This window comes from Crocuta crocuta, unplaced genomic scaffold (assembly GCF_008692635.1).
Source record: "Crocuta crocuta isolate KB4526 unplaced genomic scaffold, BGI_CrCroc_1.0 scaffold7, whole genome shotgun sequence".
NCBI classification, from domain to species: domain Eukaryota; kingdom Metazoa; phylum Chordata; class Mammalia; order Carnivora; family Hyaenidae; genus Crocuta; species Crocuta crocuta.
In genome coordinates this window covers 10,795,106-10,816,178 of record NW_027531904.1, presented here as the reverse complement: position 1 = coordinate 10,816,178, position 21,073 = coordinate 10,795,106, and the positions used below count along the sequence as shown (strand labels likewise).

Sequence of the window (21,073 nt, the reverse complement as noted above, 5' to 3'; positions counted from 1 at the left end):
AGGTCTGCGGTTAGGGTCCGGGCACCACGCAGTCCAGGGCGGGGGCGAGAGTTCGGGCTCAGGGCCGCCCCGGGGGCGGATCGGTGCAGCCCAGGGCAAGGGGAGGATCTGGACTCCGCGGGGACCCGGGGGCAGGGTCCGGGGCAGGGTCCGGGCTCGGTGCCGCCGAGGGGAGGGTCCGGGGCAGGGTCCGGGCTCGGTGCAAGCCGGGGGAGGGTCCGGGGGAGGGTCCGGGCTCGGTGCAGCCCGGGGGAGGGTCCGGGGCAGGGTCCGGGCTCGGTGCAGCCTGGGGGAGGGTCCGGGGGAGGGTCCAGGGGAGGGTCCGGGGCAGGGTCCGGGCTCGGTGCAGGTCCCGGGGAGGGAGGCTGCTGTCCCATCTCAGCGCAGCTCCTGGAAGGCGGCTCCTCCGCCCACCTTGGCGGAGAGCAAGTGGCCGCGTGGCCCTGGCTGCCCGCTCGGGCCGGCCCATCCCGGGCTCGGGGACCATCCCGGGCTCGGGGAGGGGGCACAATCAGGTCCTAGCAGGAGCCTGGGTTCCTGTGAGGGACCCTTGTGTCGCGGGGAGCTGTGTGGGGCCGAAAGGAGCGCCGAGGCGGGCTGATGAGCAGTACATGGGATACCAGTCCTGCTGGTTAAAGGGAAAATGGCTTGATTTTTGGCAAAAGCACTTTACTGTTTGCCAGTGGGTCGGAGGAAGCCGGTTTATGACCGAGGGGTAGGACGGGGGTGGATTCGGCAGGTGGCTTTCCACACCAGGTCAGCGTGTTCACGTCTGGGGGATTCCGGGCCCAGAATAGGTTGCCCGGTAGGTTCCGGCCCAGCAGTATTTTCCCTGGGACGCCTGGAACCCGCTCCTCCTGTGAACGCGCTGTTTTTACAGGAGCAAGCACGCAGGAGGGGAGACCCGAGCCTTCTGGGCTGGCCGAGCACTTAGCTGCAGTGGGAGGAGAGGAGAGAGTCATTCCAGGGAGTACCGAGGTGTGGAGAGGCTCTTGCCCTCAGGTGTGCCCCTCACACATTGACACCAATGGTCCCTTGAAAAGGCGAGAGGGTTAATTTAATGGATAAAGAGACTGAATTGTAAAATAATTGGATGTTTAGAGAAATTTTAGTAACTCATATATTAATCAACTTCACTAAAGTTCATATGGAAAAACAAGCGTTCAAGAATAGCAGAAAGGGGCGCCTGGGTGGCTCAGTGAGTTAGGCAACCAGCTCTAGAGCTCAGCCTAAATCATGATCTCAGGGTTGTGAGTTCAAGCCCCACAATGGGCCCCATGCTGGGCGTGAAGCCCACTTAGAAAGAAATGAATAGAACAGAATAGAATAAAATAGCTAAGAAAACAGAGAAAATGAAAGGCCCCTGGGGAACTGGCCCTTCCTAACCTTGAAAGATACTATAACCCTCTATAATTAAAACAGTATGGTATGAGCACACAATAGAACACACAATGGAAATGACCTGAAGCCATATGGAGATTTAGGGTATGGCAAAGATGATATCTCAAATCACTGGGGACAAGCATGATCTTAGGAAATGGTGCTGGGACAACTGGACAGCCATGTTTTAAAAGATAAAATTATGTCCACACATCACACCATACGTAAGAAAAAACCTTGCATGGAGTAAGCACCAAGTGTAGAAACTGAGACTATACCAGTAGCAGAAGAGAGAACAATTCTTCCTTAACCTCAAGGTAGGGAAACACATCCTCAGTATGACTCAAGATCCAAAGGCAATAAAAGAAAAGATGGATTCATAACTACCTATAAGTTTTTTTATAATTATGCATAGCATAAAAAGCCATACACAAAATTAAAAGACAACTGACAAACTGAGAGAAGATACTTGCAATATAAACTAGAGACAAAGGGCTAATTTCTCTTAATTAAAAAAAAAATTGGGTTACAGGGCAGGTAGGCAAGAAAAACAAATAACAGGCATCCAGACAGCCGACTGTCTGAAAACTTAACTACTAATAGCCTACCATTGATGGAAGCCTTACGGATAACATGCACAGTTGATGTATATATTATATACTACATTCTTACAATAAAGTAAGTTAGAGAAAAGAATGTTATTAAAATCATAAGAGAAAATACATTTATCATGTATGTATAATATTAGATATATAACAAGATACAAGGTATACATAATAAAAATATATATCTCCTATTGATTCATTTTCTCTAGAGAACCCTGACTAATACAGATTTTTATAATAAACAGTCTGAAATTTAAAAAAACAATTTCATTTGCAATAGCATCAAAAAAAATACTTAAGAGTAAGGAATAAATTTAACAAGTGTTACAGTTCTGAAAACTACGTGGCATTGTTGAAAGAAAGAAAACATGTAGAAGTTAAAGGACATACCATGTTCATGGATTGGAAGACTTAATATTGTTAAGATAGCACTGCTCCCCAAATTGATCTATAGAGTCAATGAAATATCTATCGGACGTGGTTTTTTGCACAAATTGATAAGCTGATTCTAAAATTCTTATGAAAATGCATGGAGCCCAGAATAATCAAAACAGTCTTGAAATAAGAGAACAAAGTTGGAAGACTCACACTACCCAACTTGAAGTTACTACAAAGCTACAGTAATCAAGACACTGTGGTCCTGGCAGAAAGGTAGGTAAGTAACGTAGAATTGAGCCCAGAAATAAACGTTCACATTTATGGTCAATTGATTATCCTGAAGAAGAGTGCCAAGATGATTCTACACAGAAAGAATAGTCTTTTCCAAAACAAAATGGTGCTAGAATTGGAAAACAAGGAAGTTGGATCTTTACCTAACACCATAATTAAAGTTTAACACAAAGTAGATCAAAGGCCTAAAAATAGGTGCTGAAACAAAACTCTTAGAAGAAAATGTAGGCATAAACCTTTATCAACCTTGGATTAGGCAGTGGTTTCTTAGTTTTGACACCAAGCACACAAGCAACAAGAGAAAAGTACATTGGACTTCATTAAAATTAAAAACATGAGTACATCAAAGGATGTCACCAAGAGAATGAAAAGAATCTGTAGAATGGGAAGATTGCCAAATCACGTAGATGATAAGGGAACTGAATCCAGATACAGGAAGAACTCTTACAGCTCGTCAGTAAAGATAATCTGATGTTAAACTGAGCAAAGATTTAAACAGACATTTCTCCACGTAAGTTAAATGTCTAATAAGCACATGAAAAGATTTCAGCAGCATTAGTCACTAGAGAAATGCAAACAAAACCGCCAAGAGACCCTTTCACGCCCACTGGGGGGGCTAGAATCAAAAACAGAAGTGTTGGTGATTGTGAGCGAGTGAAGACACGAACCCTCACAGTCTCGGAATATGAGACACTACCACACGATGGACCTCAGTAAAAGGGGCCGGACACAAAAGGCCACACACTGTATGATCCCATTTATACGAAATAGCCAGAACGGTCAAATCTACAGAGACCTACAGTGTCTGCGTGTCTGCCTGGGCTGCGAGGGAAGGAGTGCGGGGTTCCTTTGGGGGTGATGACAGTGTTCTAAAGTTAGACTGAGGGCATAGTTGCAAAACACTGTGAATGTGCTAAAACCTAAGGATTGGGCATTTTAAAAGGGTGAGCTTAATGTCGATGACGTGTGCTTAAAATAAAGGACAGTATAAAAGAACACATACGCATATCTACCCATTTCTGAAAGACAAAAAAAATGCAATAGACATAAACCAGAAACCATCACCTGTAGGGAATAGGTGGGGACAGGGTGGGAGAGGGGGAGGGGAGCAGCCGTGTGACGAGGGGAAAGGGATGTTCCTTTGATGACACCTGTCTGTGTAGCTCCGACCCTCGGAACCAGGCCGACAACGTCTGCGTACACATGTGTGCCCGTGCATACAGGCAGAGCAGTGCAAGCAGGTGCACGGACACTGAAGTGCACTGTACACGATTAACAATGACAACAGATGCTGGAGAAGAGCTAACTGAAGTGACTGTGGAAAACAGCATTTTGATTCTGATTTTCTGTAAGACTAACGACAAAAATAGCTTCACACAAATATGGTCAGTCTAGTTAAGACACTTGTTTTTCAAAAGGTTATAAACTAGTAATTGTGAAACTACTTTATCTGTGTTCTAGAATTGGGCAGAATAAGTAAATACATTGTAGGTAATGCGAGTCCCAGTTCCTCCCTGTCCTGGAAAACAAGTTACAAATAAGGAAGGAGGGGAGGTTGGCATGAACCCTGCTGTGTTGGGCTGGAATTGGAAATGTCCATGTGAATTTGTGATTTTAAGTAGATATAGAAATGCATAGACACAGAAATAGAGATGTGGGTTAGAGATACATGCTTAGGTTTCTTAGGTCTCTTCCTTAGAGGATCTAGAAGCAGTGATCCTCACAGGAATGAAATCTAGCGTCCAGATCCCGGTTTCCAAATGTCATTCTCCACCAATAAATTAGAAGGACAGACAGAGAGAGAGGAAAGAAAGAAGGAAAGAAAGAAAGAATGAATGAGAGAAAGAGAAAAGAAGGAAGGAAAGAAAGAGAAAAGAAGGAAGGAAGGAAGGAAGGAAGGAAGGAAGGGCTTCCAGAGTTGAGGCAGGAGAGAGATGGGTCTGGAAAATCTAATTGTGCCACAGAGTAAGGAGGTGATCAGAACCGAAGGGAGCACGTGGGGAGGGGAGCCAGGACCCAAACGGGTTCCCAGTGGGCAAAGCTGGGACAGTTTGAGTTACAAAATAATAGTCTTATTTTATAACCCATGGAATAAAATAAATATCCATAGGTCCCTAGTGATTGACAAATGAATGCTGATAAATAACAATAAACATAACCCCTTATCCTGAGTCTTACTTAATCAATGCGAAAGGACGATGGAAACGGAGAATCACCACTAGGCAAACGCCGCTCTTCTAACCAGCGCAGGCAACAACCGTGAGCAGGAGCTAAAACCAGCGAGCGCGAGAATAAGGAACGCAAAGAACATCTCTGTGGCCCCGGGGCATCTCCCCACAAGACCGTGCCCGCTGACGTGTGACAGGGCACGTGTGCCCCTCCCACGACACACTGCAAGGACACAGCTCCGTTCGTGTGGCATTCCTTCCCACCGGAAAAATCAGGAAAACCATGAAAACCTCAGTCATGAAAAAACCAAACCCAAATGGAGAGACGTTCTACCACACGCCTGACGGGCACTCTTCAGACGTCTCAAGGTCAGGAAAGACAGTGAAAGACCAAGAAACTCCGGGGCCGGAGAGAGTAAGGAGACTGGCGAGCACCGCTCAGACCGTCGGCTGTCCCGGGCCGGCCGCGGGGTGGGGGTGGGGGGGGTGTGACTGGGGAAACCGCTGGGATTCCGGTAAGGCTTGTACATCAGTTAACAGTGTGGTGTTGGTGTTACTTTCTTTCTTTGAATAATTGTACGTTACGCTGAAGAGGTTGCTGTTACTGGACGTTAGGTGAGGAGCGTATGGGAAATCTATTTCTATGACTTCTCCGTAAGATTAAAATTCAAAAGAAAAGGTAAAAAAAAAAAAAAAAACCCCGCCAACCGGTTAAATAAGTAAACTTCGTGCAAGCCCGCGGTGGGAGGGATCACCGTGCGAAAAGTGAGGATTTTCGCTCCCCAAGTGTCAGCCGACAGACCCCTCCTGACACCTGCTGCTTCGGGCTCCCGCCCGTCCTCCAGACCATCAAACGCTCCTCCAGCCGGGTCACAGCACCGCCAGCGTGGCTTCCTCAGGAGGAGAGCGTTCCCACCCTGTCACTGTCACTTCTGAAAATTCCTTCGGGGCACACGTGTCAGCGGGGAGCGCACCAGCCCAGCCCTGTGGCTTCCTGCCCACACCACCCCCCCCCTCCGGCCTCGCGGTCGGCTCCCCGAGCCCCCAGGGGTGAGTAAGTCCAAGGGAAAGAAGGGAGCTCACACCGTTAGCACCCCTGCACTTGCGGGGACAGAAAGAGAGGAAAGTCCCTGGAAACAAGGGCCGGGGCAAGGAGCTTGGGAAAACAAATGTCTCAGAAGGATTTTCTCGGTTGTGCGCTCTTGCGCGGTTAGCGTGAACCGTCCCTGCGTGTCCCTGCCGGGTTATTCGGTGGCCCCACGGCCACGTGTAGGTGCTCGGGGTGAACACGGGACTGTGTTCTGGCTGGCGGAGAGCTGCCGTCCGGGCTAGAACGGTCGCACCTGCCGCGCTGGGTCTGCCACGTACGGTGCTGGGGCTTGACCTACAAACTGCGACGCAGGCACGACTGTGACGCTGTTGCACAACAGGAAACGGGTTTGGAGACGGCGCGTGTCCGGCCAAGCTCACGCACGTGGACGAAATCAGGCTCTCCAAACCCGAGGTAACCCGTCTCCTCTGGCGTCCCAGCAGCGCCCTGTCAGCCTGGACCACGGACACTTGCCCCGACCTGGGGGTGCAGCCCCGGCCGCGGCACAGAGCGGCGCGCGGTGCCTATTTGTTAGGTCAGCGCGCAGAGGCTGGGTCCCGAGCCAACTCGGTGGGAAAGCATTTGGTTGACGCTGTGAAACCCCAAGTTGATGACGGACGTCCAGGGCAAGAGAAAAGGCCCCTGGTGTTCCTTGCTGGGGGACCGAACCACAGGTTAAAATAATTTTACAGGGGTGCCTGGGGGCTCAGTCAGTTAAGCGTCCGACCTCGGCTCAGGTCATGACCTCATGGTTTGTGGGTTCGAGCCCCGCGTCGGGCTCTGTGCTGACAGCTCAGAGCCTGGAGCTGCTTCAGATTCTGTGTCTCCCTTTCTCTCTGACCCTCCCCTGCTCATGCTCTGTCTCTATCTCAAAAATAAAATAAACATTAAAAAAATAATAATTTTACAAACTAGGAGTATTCAGAAAAGGGTGGCTCCCTCTGCCCCAGGTAGTAGGCAGCCATTCTGGCTAAAAGTCACACCACCAGGGAAAACCCATTGATTCACCTCTGTGATCCTGAAGTGGTCACATACCTTTCGGTTGGACGAGTTGTGTGGAAGCTGAGCAGGTGGGTGGGGGTGGGGCAGGCGAGAGGAGAGTGCAGAGACGAGCAGCGTTTCCGTCCTCTGGGGTGAGGCGAGCACGGGTTTCCTTGCGGGCACGGTGCCCTCCTGCGTTTACAGCCCTAACACTCGTCCTCGCCAGCGCACCGTGATGCCGCCCCTGCCGTACGTGCTGCGCTGAGGCGGCGGCATCGGCAGCACTGGGGACCCTGTTGGGCGGGCAGGGCCTCAGCCCCCCCCCCCCCCCCAAATCTGTATTTCTTTTTTTTTTTAATGTTTTATTTATGTCTAGGAGAGAGAGAGACAGCGTGAGCAGGGGAGGGTCAGAGAGAGAGGGAGTCACAGACTGAAACAGGCCCCAGGCTCTGAGCTGGCAGTCAGCACAGAGCCCGACGCGGGGCTCGAACCCACGAACCGCGAGATCATGACCTAAGCGAAAGTCAGACGCTTAACCGACTAAGCCACCCAGGTGCCCCCTGAATCTGTATTTCTATTTTAACACGATGCCCAAGTGATCTGTGTTCATACCAATGTTCAGCAAACACGGCCACAGACTGGTGTCCAAACCACGTGCCAATGAGCAAGGACTGGAACGAACACGCTCACTCTGACACGCTCAGCCCCCACAGGTCACCCCCTCCGTCTAGACAGGTCAGGAAGGGCTGGTGACCCCTCCCCCGCCCCCATCACGGGGAAGTGAGTACCAAGGCTGAGCAAGCACTAACAGGTGAGGGGGGAGTGAGGGCGGAGATGGGGGAGGTGAGAGAGTCTTCTAGGAAGAGACGAGTATGTGCAAAGGCCCGGGAGGGAAAGCCCCGTGACGCTCAGAGGAACTGAAAGGTGGCTGGAAAGTCTCACCAGCAAAGAGCCGGGGGGAGAGCTGGTGAGAGGAGGCTGGGGTTGATTTCATTTGCCTCTTTGTGTTGTATTAAACCTTTTTAGAGGTTAAATTTACATCAAGGCTACAGTGGTGACAGAGCCCCCGTGAAGCCCCCACGCCGCCCCCCACGGCTCCCCGCGGCCCCTCTGTCACAAGTAAGAAGCCCGCCTTGGAACGTTGCTACTGACGAAACTCCAGGCGTCGTTGGATCTGGCTAGTTTTTGCCCTGATGCCCGCGCTGTGTCCCAGGCGCCCGTCCGGGACACTGTGTTTACTTGCCATGTCTTCACAGACTCATCCGGCCCGTCCTCAGCCCTCCCCGTGTTTTGTGATGACCTTGCCGTTTGGGGGAGCGCTGGTCAGGGACTCTGGACACTGTCCCTCCGCTGGTGACGATGCTTTCCCGGGGCTGTGGGTTTGGGGAGGAACACCACGGCGATTAATGCCCTTTCTATCCCACGATACCGAAGGTACGTGCTCTCATGGCCGGTCCCCTGTGATCACCTGACCGAAGCAGTGTTCGCCAGGCTCCTCCACGGGGCCTTCGTTTCCCCGTTCTACACTCTCTGCTCTTTGTAAGCAAGTCACGAGTCCAGCCCACACCCAAGTGAAGACGAAGAATGACCCCGGGGGTTGTGGAAGAACACAAGTTCCTAAGAGCAATGAAAAGCCATTGCATGATTTAAAGCCAAGGGCTGATGCTGGGTTTATATTTCAGGTGACTATCCTCGCTGCACTGAATCACCGGGGGGGGGGGGGCACGACGGGGTAGGGTCACCTCCGCTCCAGCAGCCGTCTGCGTGGAATGGTAATGGTAGCTTGGATCAGCACAGGAGGGAGCTGAGGCGCTAGAAGGAGAGACGTGGACGAGTTGAGAGATATTTAAGAAGCAGAGTCGCCAGGACTTACTTGGTTACTTTCTGGCCGAAGAACAGGAATGGAGGGTGAGGGGGGTTAAAGGATGACTCCCAGAAACCAAGTTCACAGTTTGAGCCGCTGGTGGGACAGCAACAAGGCTGAGGACAAACAGACACAGTCAGCAGGCAAGCAGAGCTCTCGGAGGACTCCCTGGTGGAGACAGCCCCAGGGCTGGGGGGGCGGACGCGGTATGCTGTTCAGACGCCTCTGCTGAACTTGGGGGGCCTTCGTTTGCTGGGTGTCCACAGCTACCCTGGATGGACCTTTGACAAGAGAAGAGCCTTGTCTACTTCTGTAAACCCTGACTGTCTCGGGGGAAAGAGTCTTCCCTGTTTGCGCCACACCTCTGAGCACAGAACACAGCAGCCGCGCCTCCCCCGGGACTGTGTGTGTGTGTGTGTGTGTGTGTGTGTGTGTGTGTGTGTGCACGTGCCACACGGCGGATGATGCCGGTGAAATCTCCGGATCTACAGAGACTCTGTGGGCTTGTGGTGGAGCCTCGTGACAGTCGTCGGCATCTGTGTCCCCACGTCTTACCCCAGGAGCCGCACGTCATCCCAGGCAGAAATCGGGAGACCGAGAAGGACGTGTAAGACCCCCCACGGCACAGGGTGCGCCCGCCACGCAGGGATGCACTCCGGCGGCTCCCGGGCAGGTGGGCTGTGGAGCGCCACGGACGCCCTTGTAAGAATGTTCTAAGGATTCTAGCTTTTACTTGGAGGGAGGTGGAAAGAGTTTGCGCAGAGAGGAACTATCTTACATCTTTCTCTTTTTCTTCTTATTGACGTACAGTTGACACACGATGTTACATTAGTTTCAGGGGATGCAACACAGTGATCCAGCTTCTGCAGATGGTGTAGCTGCAATCTGTCACTACGGACCCTGTTACAATGCCACTGGCTGTGTTCTCTATGCCACTGGCTGTGTTCTCTATGCCACTGGCTGTGTTCTCTATGCCACTGGCTGTGTTCTCTATGCCACTGACTGTATTCCCTATGCCGCAGCTGTCATCCTATAGCTTATGAATTAAGTTATCTTACATTGCTTTTAAAAAATTTTTTAATGTCTATTTATTTTTGATAAGGGGGAGGGGCAGAGAAGGGGAAACACAGAATCCGAAGCAGCTCCAGGCTCTGAGCTGTCAGCACAGAGCCTGACCCGGGGCTTGAACTCACAGACCATGAGATCATGACTTGAGCGGAAGTCGAATGCTTAACTTACTGAGCCCCCCAGGCGCCCCTAAGTTATCTTACGTTGTAAAGTATCTCTCTAGCTGCATGATGGGAGGGGTAAGGACAGAATCAAGAAGAGCAGTTAGGGGGTCACTGCAAAATCCAGGCCAGAGATTTTAGGTGGCTTGGATCAGGTAGTAAACATGAAGATAATAAATTGCTGACTATTGAGGGTGTTTTGTCAATAGAAACAAGTGGTATTTCCTGATGGGTTGCGTTTGGGGTGTGAGAGAAAAGGAGTGGAAGACTCTAAAGGATTTGCCGAGTTAATGGAGGTGCCGTTAACCACGATGGCGAAGGATGGGAGGGTTACAAGTTTCGGGAGTGGTGACAACAGATTTTACAGGATGGGAGTTCGATATGATTGTTAACTATCCAAGTAGAAAGATGTCAGATGAGCACTGAATACGAGTCTGCAGTCCAGGTGAGAGGTCTGGGCTGCAGTCGTGACCTCGGGGGCCACCAGCATGTGGCTGACCCGCAAAGCCACCACACCGAGTGCCATAGCTGAAGTCTGAGTGTAGCTGTGGGAGAGAAGGGTGCTGAGGACCAGCCAGCGGCGCCCCAGGGCTCAGAGCGGGGCAGCTGGCTCGGGAAGACGAGGGGAATTCATCGAAGGAGAGAGAGTGGCCAGTGAGCGGGGAAGACCAGGACGCTGGTGTCCCCAGAGTCACCTAACAGCACGTAGAGTCATCTGCTGTGTAGATGTCATTGTGCCAAGAAACCTGAGGCCTGGTACCCCATCCTTGAGCTTGGGAGTGATGATCACTAGGTGTGAGAGTGAGAGGAGAGCATGGAGAGCGGGTGAGGAGTTCTACGAACAAGACCAGGAAAACGGGGTCGTCAGGGCGAGACTGTGTGTTTGGTTTGGTTGTACGAGAGGCTGAAGGGATGTTCCCGCAGAGGCGGGAAGGAGCGAGGTCTGTTCCGCGAGTGCAGGGCTTGGCCTCCAAATATACAGCTGCGAAACCATAGGAGGAGGGAAGAAAAATGTCCGAATCCAGGTGCTCGGCAGACAGGTGGACGCGGTGGGCACGTCTGGGGTTCTCAGGGCAGCAGGCGACGGAGTCGGGGAAATAAACGGTGTCAGACTAACTGTGCTGCGAGTGTCTATAATAAACGCTTCCGATGCATGTATTATTCTGGCGCTCAAATAGCGTGGTCATCAGCCTTCCGCTTTAGAAAGGTTTCAGCAAACACCCGTCATGGGTTCGGTGCTCCTGTGAGCCAGTTGGGTTTACTCCGGAAAGCCAACCAATCATACCCCAGGCTCCGTCAGCTGTCCTGAGAATCCCAGCGTCAGCCCCAAGGCAGATGAATCGGAGAAAAGCCACCAACACGGCGGAAAAATGATTCAGTCGTGTCCGTCCTGATGCTGCGTCCCTCACAGCATCTCCCGGCAGAAACAGCCACATAGAAATTTAAGATACGAAACAAGAATGGAAGGGAAGGGAATCAAAAAATAATATAAAAACAGGGAGGGGACAAAACATAAGAGACTCTTAAATACAGAGAACAAGCTGAGGGTGGCTGGGGGGCAGGTGGTGGGGGATGGGCTAGGTGTGCGATGGGCATTAAGGACACTTGCTGGGATGAGCACTGGGTGTTACACGTAGGGGATGGTTCACCGGAATCCACTCCTGAAATCATTATCGCACTAGATGCTAACTTGGATGCTTGGATGCATTAAAAAAAAAAATTATATAGGGGCACCTGGGTGGCTCAGTTGGTTAAGCGTCTGACTTCGGGCTCAGGTCACGATCCCACAGTTTGTGAGTTCGAGCCCCGTGTCAGGCTGTGCTGACAGTTCAGAGCCTGGAGGCTGTTTCAGATTCTGTGTCTCCCTCTCTCTGACCCTCCCCTGCTCACGCTGTCTCTTTCTCTCTCTCAGAAATAAATAAAACATTAAACAAATTTTAAAAATGTAAAAAATATAAATAGATAGATAGATAAAAGAATAGCCACACGGAGCTGCCAAACATCCGCAAAGATTTTATTGTCAAGCCCCACGGGGTCACAGAGCCAACGTTCGGTCAGCAGCTTTGCGCCCTCTGCAGAAAGTTTCCAGATCCAAACCAGCGACGCCCAGTTCAACCTGGGGCAGGTCTGCGGGGAGGACTCGCGTGGACAGGTGACGCAGATGCGGGAGGCGAGGACGCCCACCGGGCTGCTGGAGACCGGTCACCGTGGGTGGGGACCAGCCCCAGCTCGCTGGCGTCTGCACACGGTTCCAGCGGGAGTGTGTGAGCGGGATGGGGAAGGAAGCAGGCATCCGGGCGGCACCGTGGGGTCAGGGGAAGTGGTGCAGAGAGGGGCCCAGGGCAGCGAGGGACCCGCCCACCGGCCCTATGACCCCGTGCCAGGCGCAAGTTTCTTCCCAGCCTGTTTCTAAGAGGGGGACAGTATCTAGCTCAGGGACAGCTGTGGCAGTTAAAGGTGATCACTTATCTGAAGTCGATAGTGCGCGTGAACAACTGAGAAGCAGCCATTACCCTCCGGGGCCACCGGGAACGTGAGGTTCAGCCTGGCCCCAGCCTCGCGGGCTGCCCATCCCAAAACCAACGCACGTCCATCTGTTTGTAAACAAGTATTTACTGAGCTTTCACCTGGCCCTGAACTAGACTCTGAGACGGAAAGGTGAGCACAGACAGCCGGGGCTCCTGCCCTCACAGGGCTTGCTGTCTGCTGGGAAACATGCGGACTTCAAACTCCCACAAATATACAAGTCTGAGGTAGCGGTGTCCTGAGAGCCTGTACGAGGGAGCAGCTCGACGAATTCGGGCACATTTCTGCCACCGCACACCCTCGTCACCGCAGCAGAGCTTGCCCGCTGGCTCCCTCACCCTCCGCCACAGGCCACTGCTCGCCTGCTTTCTGCCACCGGACGCTGGATTTGTCTCTTCCAGGTTCCCGTGGATGACACCAGACCCCACGTCTGCTGCCAGGACTGGCTTCTCCCGCCCACGTGTTGCGAGGAGTCCGGCCGTGGGCAAGCCCGCACCTGAGTGCTGCCAAGTGGCCGCCGTGACGTGGGTGTGCAGTTCGTGGCGCACGTGGGCTGTGTCCCGGTCTCTCGGCTGCTGTGAAGACGGCTGCTGAGGGTCGTGGGAACACATTTTATTGCTTCTGAGCGGAAACCCAGGAGCCGAGCTGCCGCGCCCGGGGCTCCGTGCGCATTTCCCTTCACGAGAACCTGCCACGCGGCTTCCCAAAGACGTGGTGTGTCTTCCGGCGTGGCCAGCAGGTGGGGGCGTTCCCGGAGCCCGGGCGGGGGCGCTGTCCGTGCAGCCGTTCTGGGGGGGCTTCCCGGGTTTTCCTTGCCTCTCCCTGGTGAGCGTGGTGTCTTCACACGAACAGTGCACCTGCTGTCGTGAGGTGTACGTCTTCTGCCCATTTTAAAATCTGGTTGGTGGTTGTGTTTTTATCGAACTGTGTTCCCCGTATTCTGGACACACGTCCTTCGTCAGCTATTAGGGTGACATATGTTACTTCACACCCTGTGGTTTGCTCTTTTGAAGATCAGGGTTTTTTGTGACAGCTTTATTGATGTATAATTCTAAATCGTGTCTTTATAAGACTACAATTTTTAGTTTTTTTTTCCTTCTGGTGCAGGTTTTTGTGTTATAGCTAAGAAATCTTTACCCACTCTGAGGTTGAGAAGATTTTCTCCTATGTCTCTTCTGGGATTTTTATAGTTTTAACTCACATTTAGGTCTGTGATCTGTTGCGCCTTCTTCTCTGTGTGCAGCGTTAGCTAAGAGTCAACACTCCCTGTTTTTGTATGTGGTGTGTGTGTGTGGTTTTTCTTTTTCTTTCTTTCTTTTTTTTTTTTTTTTTTGTAATAAAACACACAGGGAGCTGCACTTTGAAAGACCAAGTCAAAAACCCAGCCAGAAATGTCACGGATTTCCCGGTGCTACTTGGTTAATGAGATCACTGCGGTTTAAAGGTCAGGGTTTGTGGGCTCCTGTGCAAACACACCCCAGCCGGCTGAACCCGAATGCGCTTCCTCGTGTCCATTCCTGATGCTTCCCCCCTGCACTCGGCCGATTCCTGCCGGTGGGTGGGAGGACCTCACACACTGAGCGGGGAGGGGGCGCCAAGGTGAGACGGGCAGACATGATCCCCAGGGACGTGGCTCTCAGATGGGATTGGGTGATAAGCCAGAGTTACTTCTGCAAAGAGTGTTTCCTGCCGACTTGCCCCAGTGTCTAATCCCCATTGTTAAGAACCACAGGGGACTCAGGGCGCCTGGGTGGTCAGTGGGTTGAGCATCTGAGTTCAGCTCAGGTCATGATCTCACGGTTCATGGGTTCGAGCCCCGTGTCGGGCTCTGTGCTGACAGCTCAGAGCCTGGAGCTGCTTCGGATTCTGTGTCTCCCTCTCTCTCTGCCCCTCCCCCGCCCGTGCGGTCTGTCTCTCTCAAAAATAAATAAAAGTTAAAAAATTTAAAAAAAGAAGAACCACAGGGGACTATTAACTACAGAGAACAAACTGATGGTCACCAGAGGGGGGGGGGGAGCACAGGGGATGGAGACTCCAGCCTGCGCTTACCTGTGCGAGATAGGATAAGATACGAGACGAGATGAGAGAAGACAGAAACGCAGGCTGCGGTGTCTGGTTCTCTGCACTGCGCGTCGGGCACCGGGAGCCTGACCCCGGGGGCACTGAGAGTGTGTGTGGAATCTGTGTGCAGGTGTGTGGAGTTGACCCCGACTCTAAGAGTGATTTCTGAAGGGTTTTCTTTAAATNGTCTAAAAAAAAAAAAAAAAAAAAAGGATCCCAGAGGAAGCAAAGCGTGAATTAACCGAATCCCCCGTGAAAGCGCGGAGCTGAGAGGGGAGGGCCTGGTGTCTTTACGGGATCTGTCAGTGCTTCCAGCGCGAGCCCCTGCGGCGGGGGAGGAGGGAGAGAGGGGGTCTAGAACGGAGTAAGGCCCTCCTGCACTGCAGTCAAACATACCGACCTCAAGACCTGAGCTCAGGATCTAAGAAGGGACACAACTGTGTAATTTGTGACATTTTCTAAGGGGAAGGTTTGACTGTGGCTCAGCATGGAGTCACTTACCCGTCTCTGTTCCGACTGCCCAGAGCCCCCTCCGCATCTGGCTGCNGGGCGCCCGGGGCCCCGGGGCCACCTGCAGGCAGGATGTAGACCCCACCCCCATGCAGTCGGAGGGGTGACTCGGAAAATGACTTCTGGGTCATGGGCACACCTGTCCCCGGGGCAGAAGAGGCACCCTCTCCCCGGCCCCCCAGCCCCTTAATTCAATCCCCGTCCCCTGTCTTGGGCTTTGCCCTTCTGCTCGACGCTCAGGCAGGACACAAATTACATACTGAGACAAATACAATTTATTCATCAAAACGAGAACAAAATTCCTGTAACTCTGCAAGATCGAGTTACATCACCCAGGTCGTTTGCTCGGCGGGAGTGAGTGCTGTGAAAACTAGGCAGGTTTCACAATCCGGAGCGTTCGCTTCTTCTGGCCGGTCAGTAGTACTGCTTCAGGAGCGATAGTATTTCACAGATCCTTCCTGTGACTTCCAGAAAAGTCAGCCAGCCAGACTTGGGTTCGAACTTCCTTACAAAGCCATTTTCCTGTTGTTGAATAAATTTCACATTTTAAAAGTCAGAGGAGGCGGTGTACGGGGATGGAGAGCAAACCCCCACTCAGCAAAGGCAGCTACTCGGCCCCTGCACGCCCGCACTGGCGTCACCTTGTCCATCACATCATTGCCCCACAGTCCTACTCTGCGCCTCTCTGGGCAGCACCGACCCACAGAAATACCGTGAGAGCTACAGGGGGAAGCTTAAGGATCTACCAGCCACATTTTTTTTTTAAGTTTATTTATTTACTTTAAGAGAGAGAGCGAGCAGGGGCGGGGCAGGGAGAGAGGGAGAGAGAGTCCCAAGCACAGAGCCCAACATGGGGCTTGAACCCACAGATGGTGAGATCATGACCTTAGCCAAAATCAAGAGTGGGACGCTCAACTGACTGAGCCACCCAGGTGCCCCAGCCACATTTTTAATTTTTTTAATTAAAAAAAACTGTTTTAAATGTTGATTCATTTTTGAGACCTCTGAGAGCAAGAGCTGGGGAGGGGTGGGGGNGACATGGAAGGAAGGCAAGCGTCCACCCGCTGATGAGTGGATTACCGAAGGGTGGAATGGCGCTCAGCCTTAAGAAGGACGTTCTGACAGCTGCTACAACGTGGATGGACGTCGTGCTCACCGGGCAGAGCCCGTCACAAGAAGACAAACACTGAGTAACCCCATCGACACAAAGTACTCGCAATAGTCAAAACCATAAACGCAGAAAGTAGGATGGTGGTTACCATGATGGGGGGTGGGGAGCTCGTGCTCAGGGGGCGCAGAGTCCTGGGGGTGGATGCTGCTGATACCTCACAACAGTGCGACTATTTAATACTGCTGACGTGGGCGCTTAAAAGTGGTTAAGCCCATACCTTTTATGTTAAGTGTATTTTAACAGAATAAGAAAACAGAAAAGAACTGACCAGGAAAATATTTATATTCATCATGAAAGGGCTTATTCAAGGGTAGGAGAATCATGTCGAGCCCTTAAGTGTTGAAAAGACACACATGAATCACGCACAGTGTGTGTGAGGAAAACTCAACGTTACCAGCAACTAAAGAAATTCACATGGTAATAGGTCTCCCTGTTTCTTAGACCTATTAAATTGATCTTGTTATTTCGAGTCTTGTGAAACCCCCAGATTATGTTTAATGGTCCTGCCCCCTTGCTGGTGGAGTTGCTGTGACGTCCTCCGTTGGCAGAGCGCTTTCCGGAAGCAGTATGTGTCCCGAGATCAGCACGACGGGCAGTCAGTCCACCGTCAGACACTGATGGTGAGGTGGCCTGCTCTGCGAGGGGGCGGAAACACACCCAGGGCGGCCGTGACGCGTTATTTCTAGAAGGAAGACAGCCCAACTGTCTAACGATTGGGAACCGGTTAAGTACTTATGGTGCGTGAAGTTGGGATGTTCCGTAGGCGCTACACACGCTGGTGTGGAAGACGTGAGGCAGCGCTGAGAATATTCGTGGCCTCACGTGAGAGAGCTCTGCATTCACCTCAGTCGTAACTACACAGGACGCACGCACGCAGATGGTTACGGGGCACGAGTGGTGTTTCTTCTTTCAAAAATACGTTTTCAGTGATGCTATTCGTATCTTAAAACCATCGTGTGAAAATAGAGAAATAGGGATTCGACGTCCTGTCCGTAATGTGGGAATAAAGCAGCAGCGCCCAGATCTGGTTACTTTGGGGAATACTTCATTAGATTCAGCGACCTTGGCTTCAAGAAAGCCGACAGCATAAAACAATGTCCTGCATCAATAATTCAAAGAAACCCAGATCCTCAGAAGTGTTTAGATCTAGGAAGACACCACAATGTTATCCGCATGTTTCCCTGGTGATATTCACTCCACGTACTCATTTGACAAATATCTACTGAGCATCAGCCGCATGCCGGGCAGTGTTTGAAGCCCTGGAAACAAACTGGTGAACTAAACACGCAGGACCCCTGGCCTCACAAAGCTCGACTTCTCGTCCCAGAGAAAGTCAAGGAACAGATAAGCAGGTAGGAGCGAGTTCAGCAGGGTACAGGGAAGAGCAGTGGTGGTGCCGTCAGAGATGGGACAGCTAAGGGAGACTCCCCGAGGACAACGTGGAGTGGACCCCTGGGAAGGGCAGCGGGGCCGATGCAGACCCCTGGTGGCTCCAGGCTCAGCAACAGCAAGTGCAAAGGCCCCGAGGCAGAGTGTGCTTAGCTTGTTACCCAGGGAGGCTGCAGCTATAAGAGCAAAGGAAAGATTCACAGGAAATGGGGTCAGTTGGGGGTATAGGGCCGGACCAGGTAGGGCTCTGATTCAGCAGTCAAAACTTTATTTTATGCTTGCTCCCGGGTGCAGGGGTGTCTGGGAGGCTTCCCATTAGGTCAGGGCAGGAGCGAATTCAAGTTCTGGCTGCCGTGTGGGGAGCAGACGGTAGCAGGGTGAGGATGGAGCCCGGTACGCGGCTCGGGCCGACGTCAGGCCAGAGAGACGTGGCCTGGATGCGCTGGGCAAGCGGCCAGCAGGACTGGCCTGGGTCCTGGCCGAACGGTGTGAGGGTGAGGGCTCGAGAGGGATGGCCAAGCTAGAGCACGTTCCGGAAGGGTCCATGGCGGGGGGCCGAGGGGGGGGCTGGAACTGCTTCTCCTTCCTTTTCAGTAAATGACTTCAAATCTCAAGTCAAAGTTGGAGAGAAATATAAGGAGAACGTGGTCCCCAAATCTAAGGAATCAAAGGATGTGAGAGGCCGCTAGCGACCTGTCCCCGCGGGAAGCGCTCTGCGCCCCTTGAGACGCCCCTGCTGGGAGGGCACCCGGCGCCGTGCCCGAGTCTGCGCGTCCCGCTGTTCGGCACCAACAGACCCCCTTCAGAGCTGGAGGATCAGAGAAAACCACAACCAGCCGAGCAAAACCCGGCTTGCCTTAGCTCTCCTGACTCTTCCGGTCACTGGGAAAGCACCAGCGCTGCCTGGCGCCCCTACCTTGCAAGGGGCTTTCTTTCCGTGTTGGGGTGTTTTTCACAATTGTGTGGTTACACCTCCCGGAATGTCCCGGGTGCCCTCCACAGCTACTTGACGTTTCGCAAAACGCTCCTGACTCCCCTTCGAAGCGGGGGAGGGAGGGCGACTCAAACCAATCAGAAATGAGACAGGTCACATTGTAAGTGGCATTGGCCACACACGGGCCTATCTTTTCCCTCCAGGGCATCTGGTTTAGATGGTGACTAATATCTAATCCTCAACGGTATAATTTAGGACCGAATCGGCAACGCTACCACTACTGCTAACGGTGACGCTACACTTGTGCCTCACAGTCGGCGCTCGCCCTGCCCAGGCGGCCCCGAGTACTGCCCTCCTGGCCCGGAAGTTTTCACAACGTCTCTAATCACAGCCGCAAAGTAAGTAGAAGGTCGGTACCGTCCGGCTGTGCGCTACCTGCTCCCTCACCCCTCATGACGGGCACGCGTTTCGCATCTGGAGCCGGTGACGGCGGGCAGGACCGGAGACCCCGTGCCTTCGGGTCGGCCACGTCTGGCCGAGTTTTGTGGGTCAGGAAGCCTTGACTGTAGAGCAGCCATTTGCCATTTGCCCCGAGATGAGCCCTCACGAGCAAGTTCACTCGCACCGGCCCGTCGCGTGCGGACACACGTAGGACCAGGCCACGGTCCAGCCTTCCCGTCACGGGCCAGCGCCCCGCGTGGGCCAGAAGGGGCACCTCAGGAGCGCGTCCGACACGTCTCTGCGCCCAGCTGCTCAGGTGGGAAAGCCCGGCGCGTCAGCCTGCTGCCCCCGAGGGCCCTGTGAGGGCTGCGTGTGCGTGGGCACGCCTGCGTATCGCNGAGTCTACTTCCAGAAACTCTCCGACGACCCTGTGCCCCCACCGGCGGGGACCTCCACGAGCTCACGAAACAGACGGTTTACTGTTAAGTGTTTAGTACGTTCATCACCACATATGTGCTCCCGGTACCGCGTGAGGCGCCAGGACACAGTCTGAGCCCAGGGAGCTGCGGACTGGGTTCCCCTGCAGGCTCGCACGCCGTCTCCGCGCTAGAGTTCTGCCTTCACTGGAAACTCCGTGGCACAGTGGGAATTCCCACCCGTCGCCCAGAATAGCTTCCCAGAGCCGGCGGAAGAGAGCCGGACCCCCCCCAGGCTCCATCCAGCCCGCAAGTCAGTCTGAGTTGGGGGGAGAGGGAGGGCGGAGGGGGACCAGCTACGGGAAGCCCCTTCATGACAGCAGAAAGCCTCAAACAAGATGCAGGGGACACCCCGTAAAATGTGGGTGCGTCAACATTTACAACATTTATAATAACCAGGGGCGCCCGGCTGGCTCAGTCGGAGAAGCATGCGACTGTTGATCTCAGGGTCATGAGTTCAAGCCCCATGTTGGGCGTAGAGATTACTCAAAAATAAAATCTTTAAAAAGTAAATAAAAATAGAAATAAAACATTTATAATAACCAAAGACAGCTATATATATATTTTATTTTTGGAGAGAGAGAGAGTGCACAAGTGAACGAGGGACAGAGAGAGAGAATCTCAGGAGGGACAGAGGGGGAGAGAGACAGAGACAGAATTGGGGCTCACCCAAAGGGGGCTCACCCAGAGTAGGGCTCGAGCTCACACAATGTGGGTNAGTTCGTGACCTGAGCCGAAGCCGGATGTTTAACCGACTGAGCCACCCAGGCGCCCTCTGCCGCTATAGTTTAAAAAGAAAATTAACATGTTAGAAGGTATTTACCGCACATAATTTTTGTACATAAAAGTACATGAAAATAAAAACATACAAAAAAGAATGGCTACAAATCAATGAGAAAAAGACAAAAAGTAGGAAAATGGAGTACGAATAGGCAACTCGCCGAATAAAGACTACGAATGGTCAGTAAACGTATGGAAAGATGTTCGACCTCACTGGCAATCAACGGAGAAGGGGCCAAAACAAGAGAACTTCGATGCATTTTCTGAACCCGGGGATCAGGGAAATGAGCCGGTCAGCGGGTGCGGGGACCCCTGGGCCCAGTCCCCTGGAGGCATCAAACAACGCACACGTCCCAGGACCCAGCAGCGTGACACCCACAAGGGAAGGCACGGATAAAGGCACTGGGAAGGACCGCTGCGAGAGCAAACTGGAAATAACTGAGTATCCATCAGCCAGAGATGGCTGGACATTCGACGGCATTTACACACAACAGCATCGATGTAGGACTCTCTCTCTTTTTTTTTTTTGTGGGACTTGTTAAAATAATATTTTAAAGACCCTTGGGTGAAAAAAAAACAGAATAAGCACCATGTACTATTTATACATATAAAAATTTTTTTTACAAAAACGTAGCGTGTATATTTTCTATAGAGATATTCAATAGGTAAGATCTGCATGTAAAATAATTGCTAACAGTGCGTATCTCCTCTCTGGGGAGACAGAGGGCTGGGACCAGGGGCTGGAAGGAGGGTCCATGGAGGCAGAAGTACTTACAGAAAGTCAGTGCTACGGGGCGCC

At 52.4% G+C, this 21,073-nt stretch overlaps 1 protein-coding gene across 1 annotated transcript in view; it reads right to left on the bottom strand.

The window, feature by feature from the left end:
- Nucleotides 1-15,340: 15,340 nt before the first annotated feature.
- The window catches only part of BCL2A1 (BCL2 related protein A1), a 7,462-nt gene continuing 1,729 nt past the window's right edge, over nt 15,341-21,073 (bottom strand). The window contains exon 2 of the mRNA XM_077774310.1: nt 15,341-15,605. Within this exon, the coding sequence (XP_077630436.1) occupies nt 15,498-15,605 (108 nt within the window). The 3' untranslated portion in view covers nt 15,341-15,497. The remainder of the gene's footprint in view (nt 15,606-21,073) is intronic.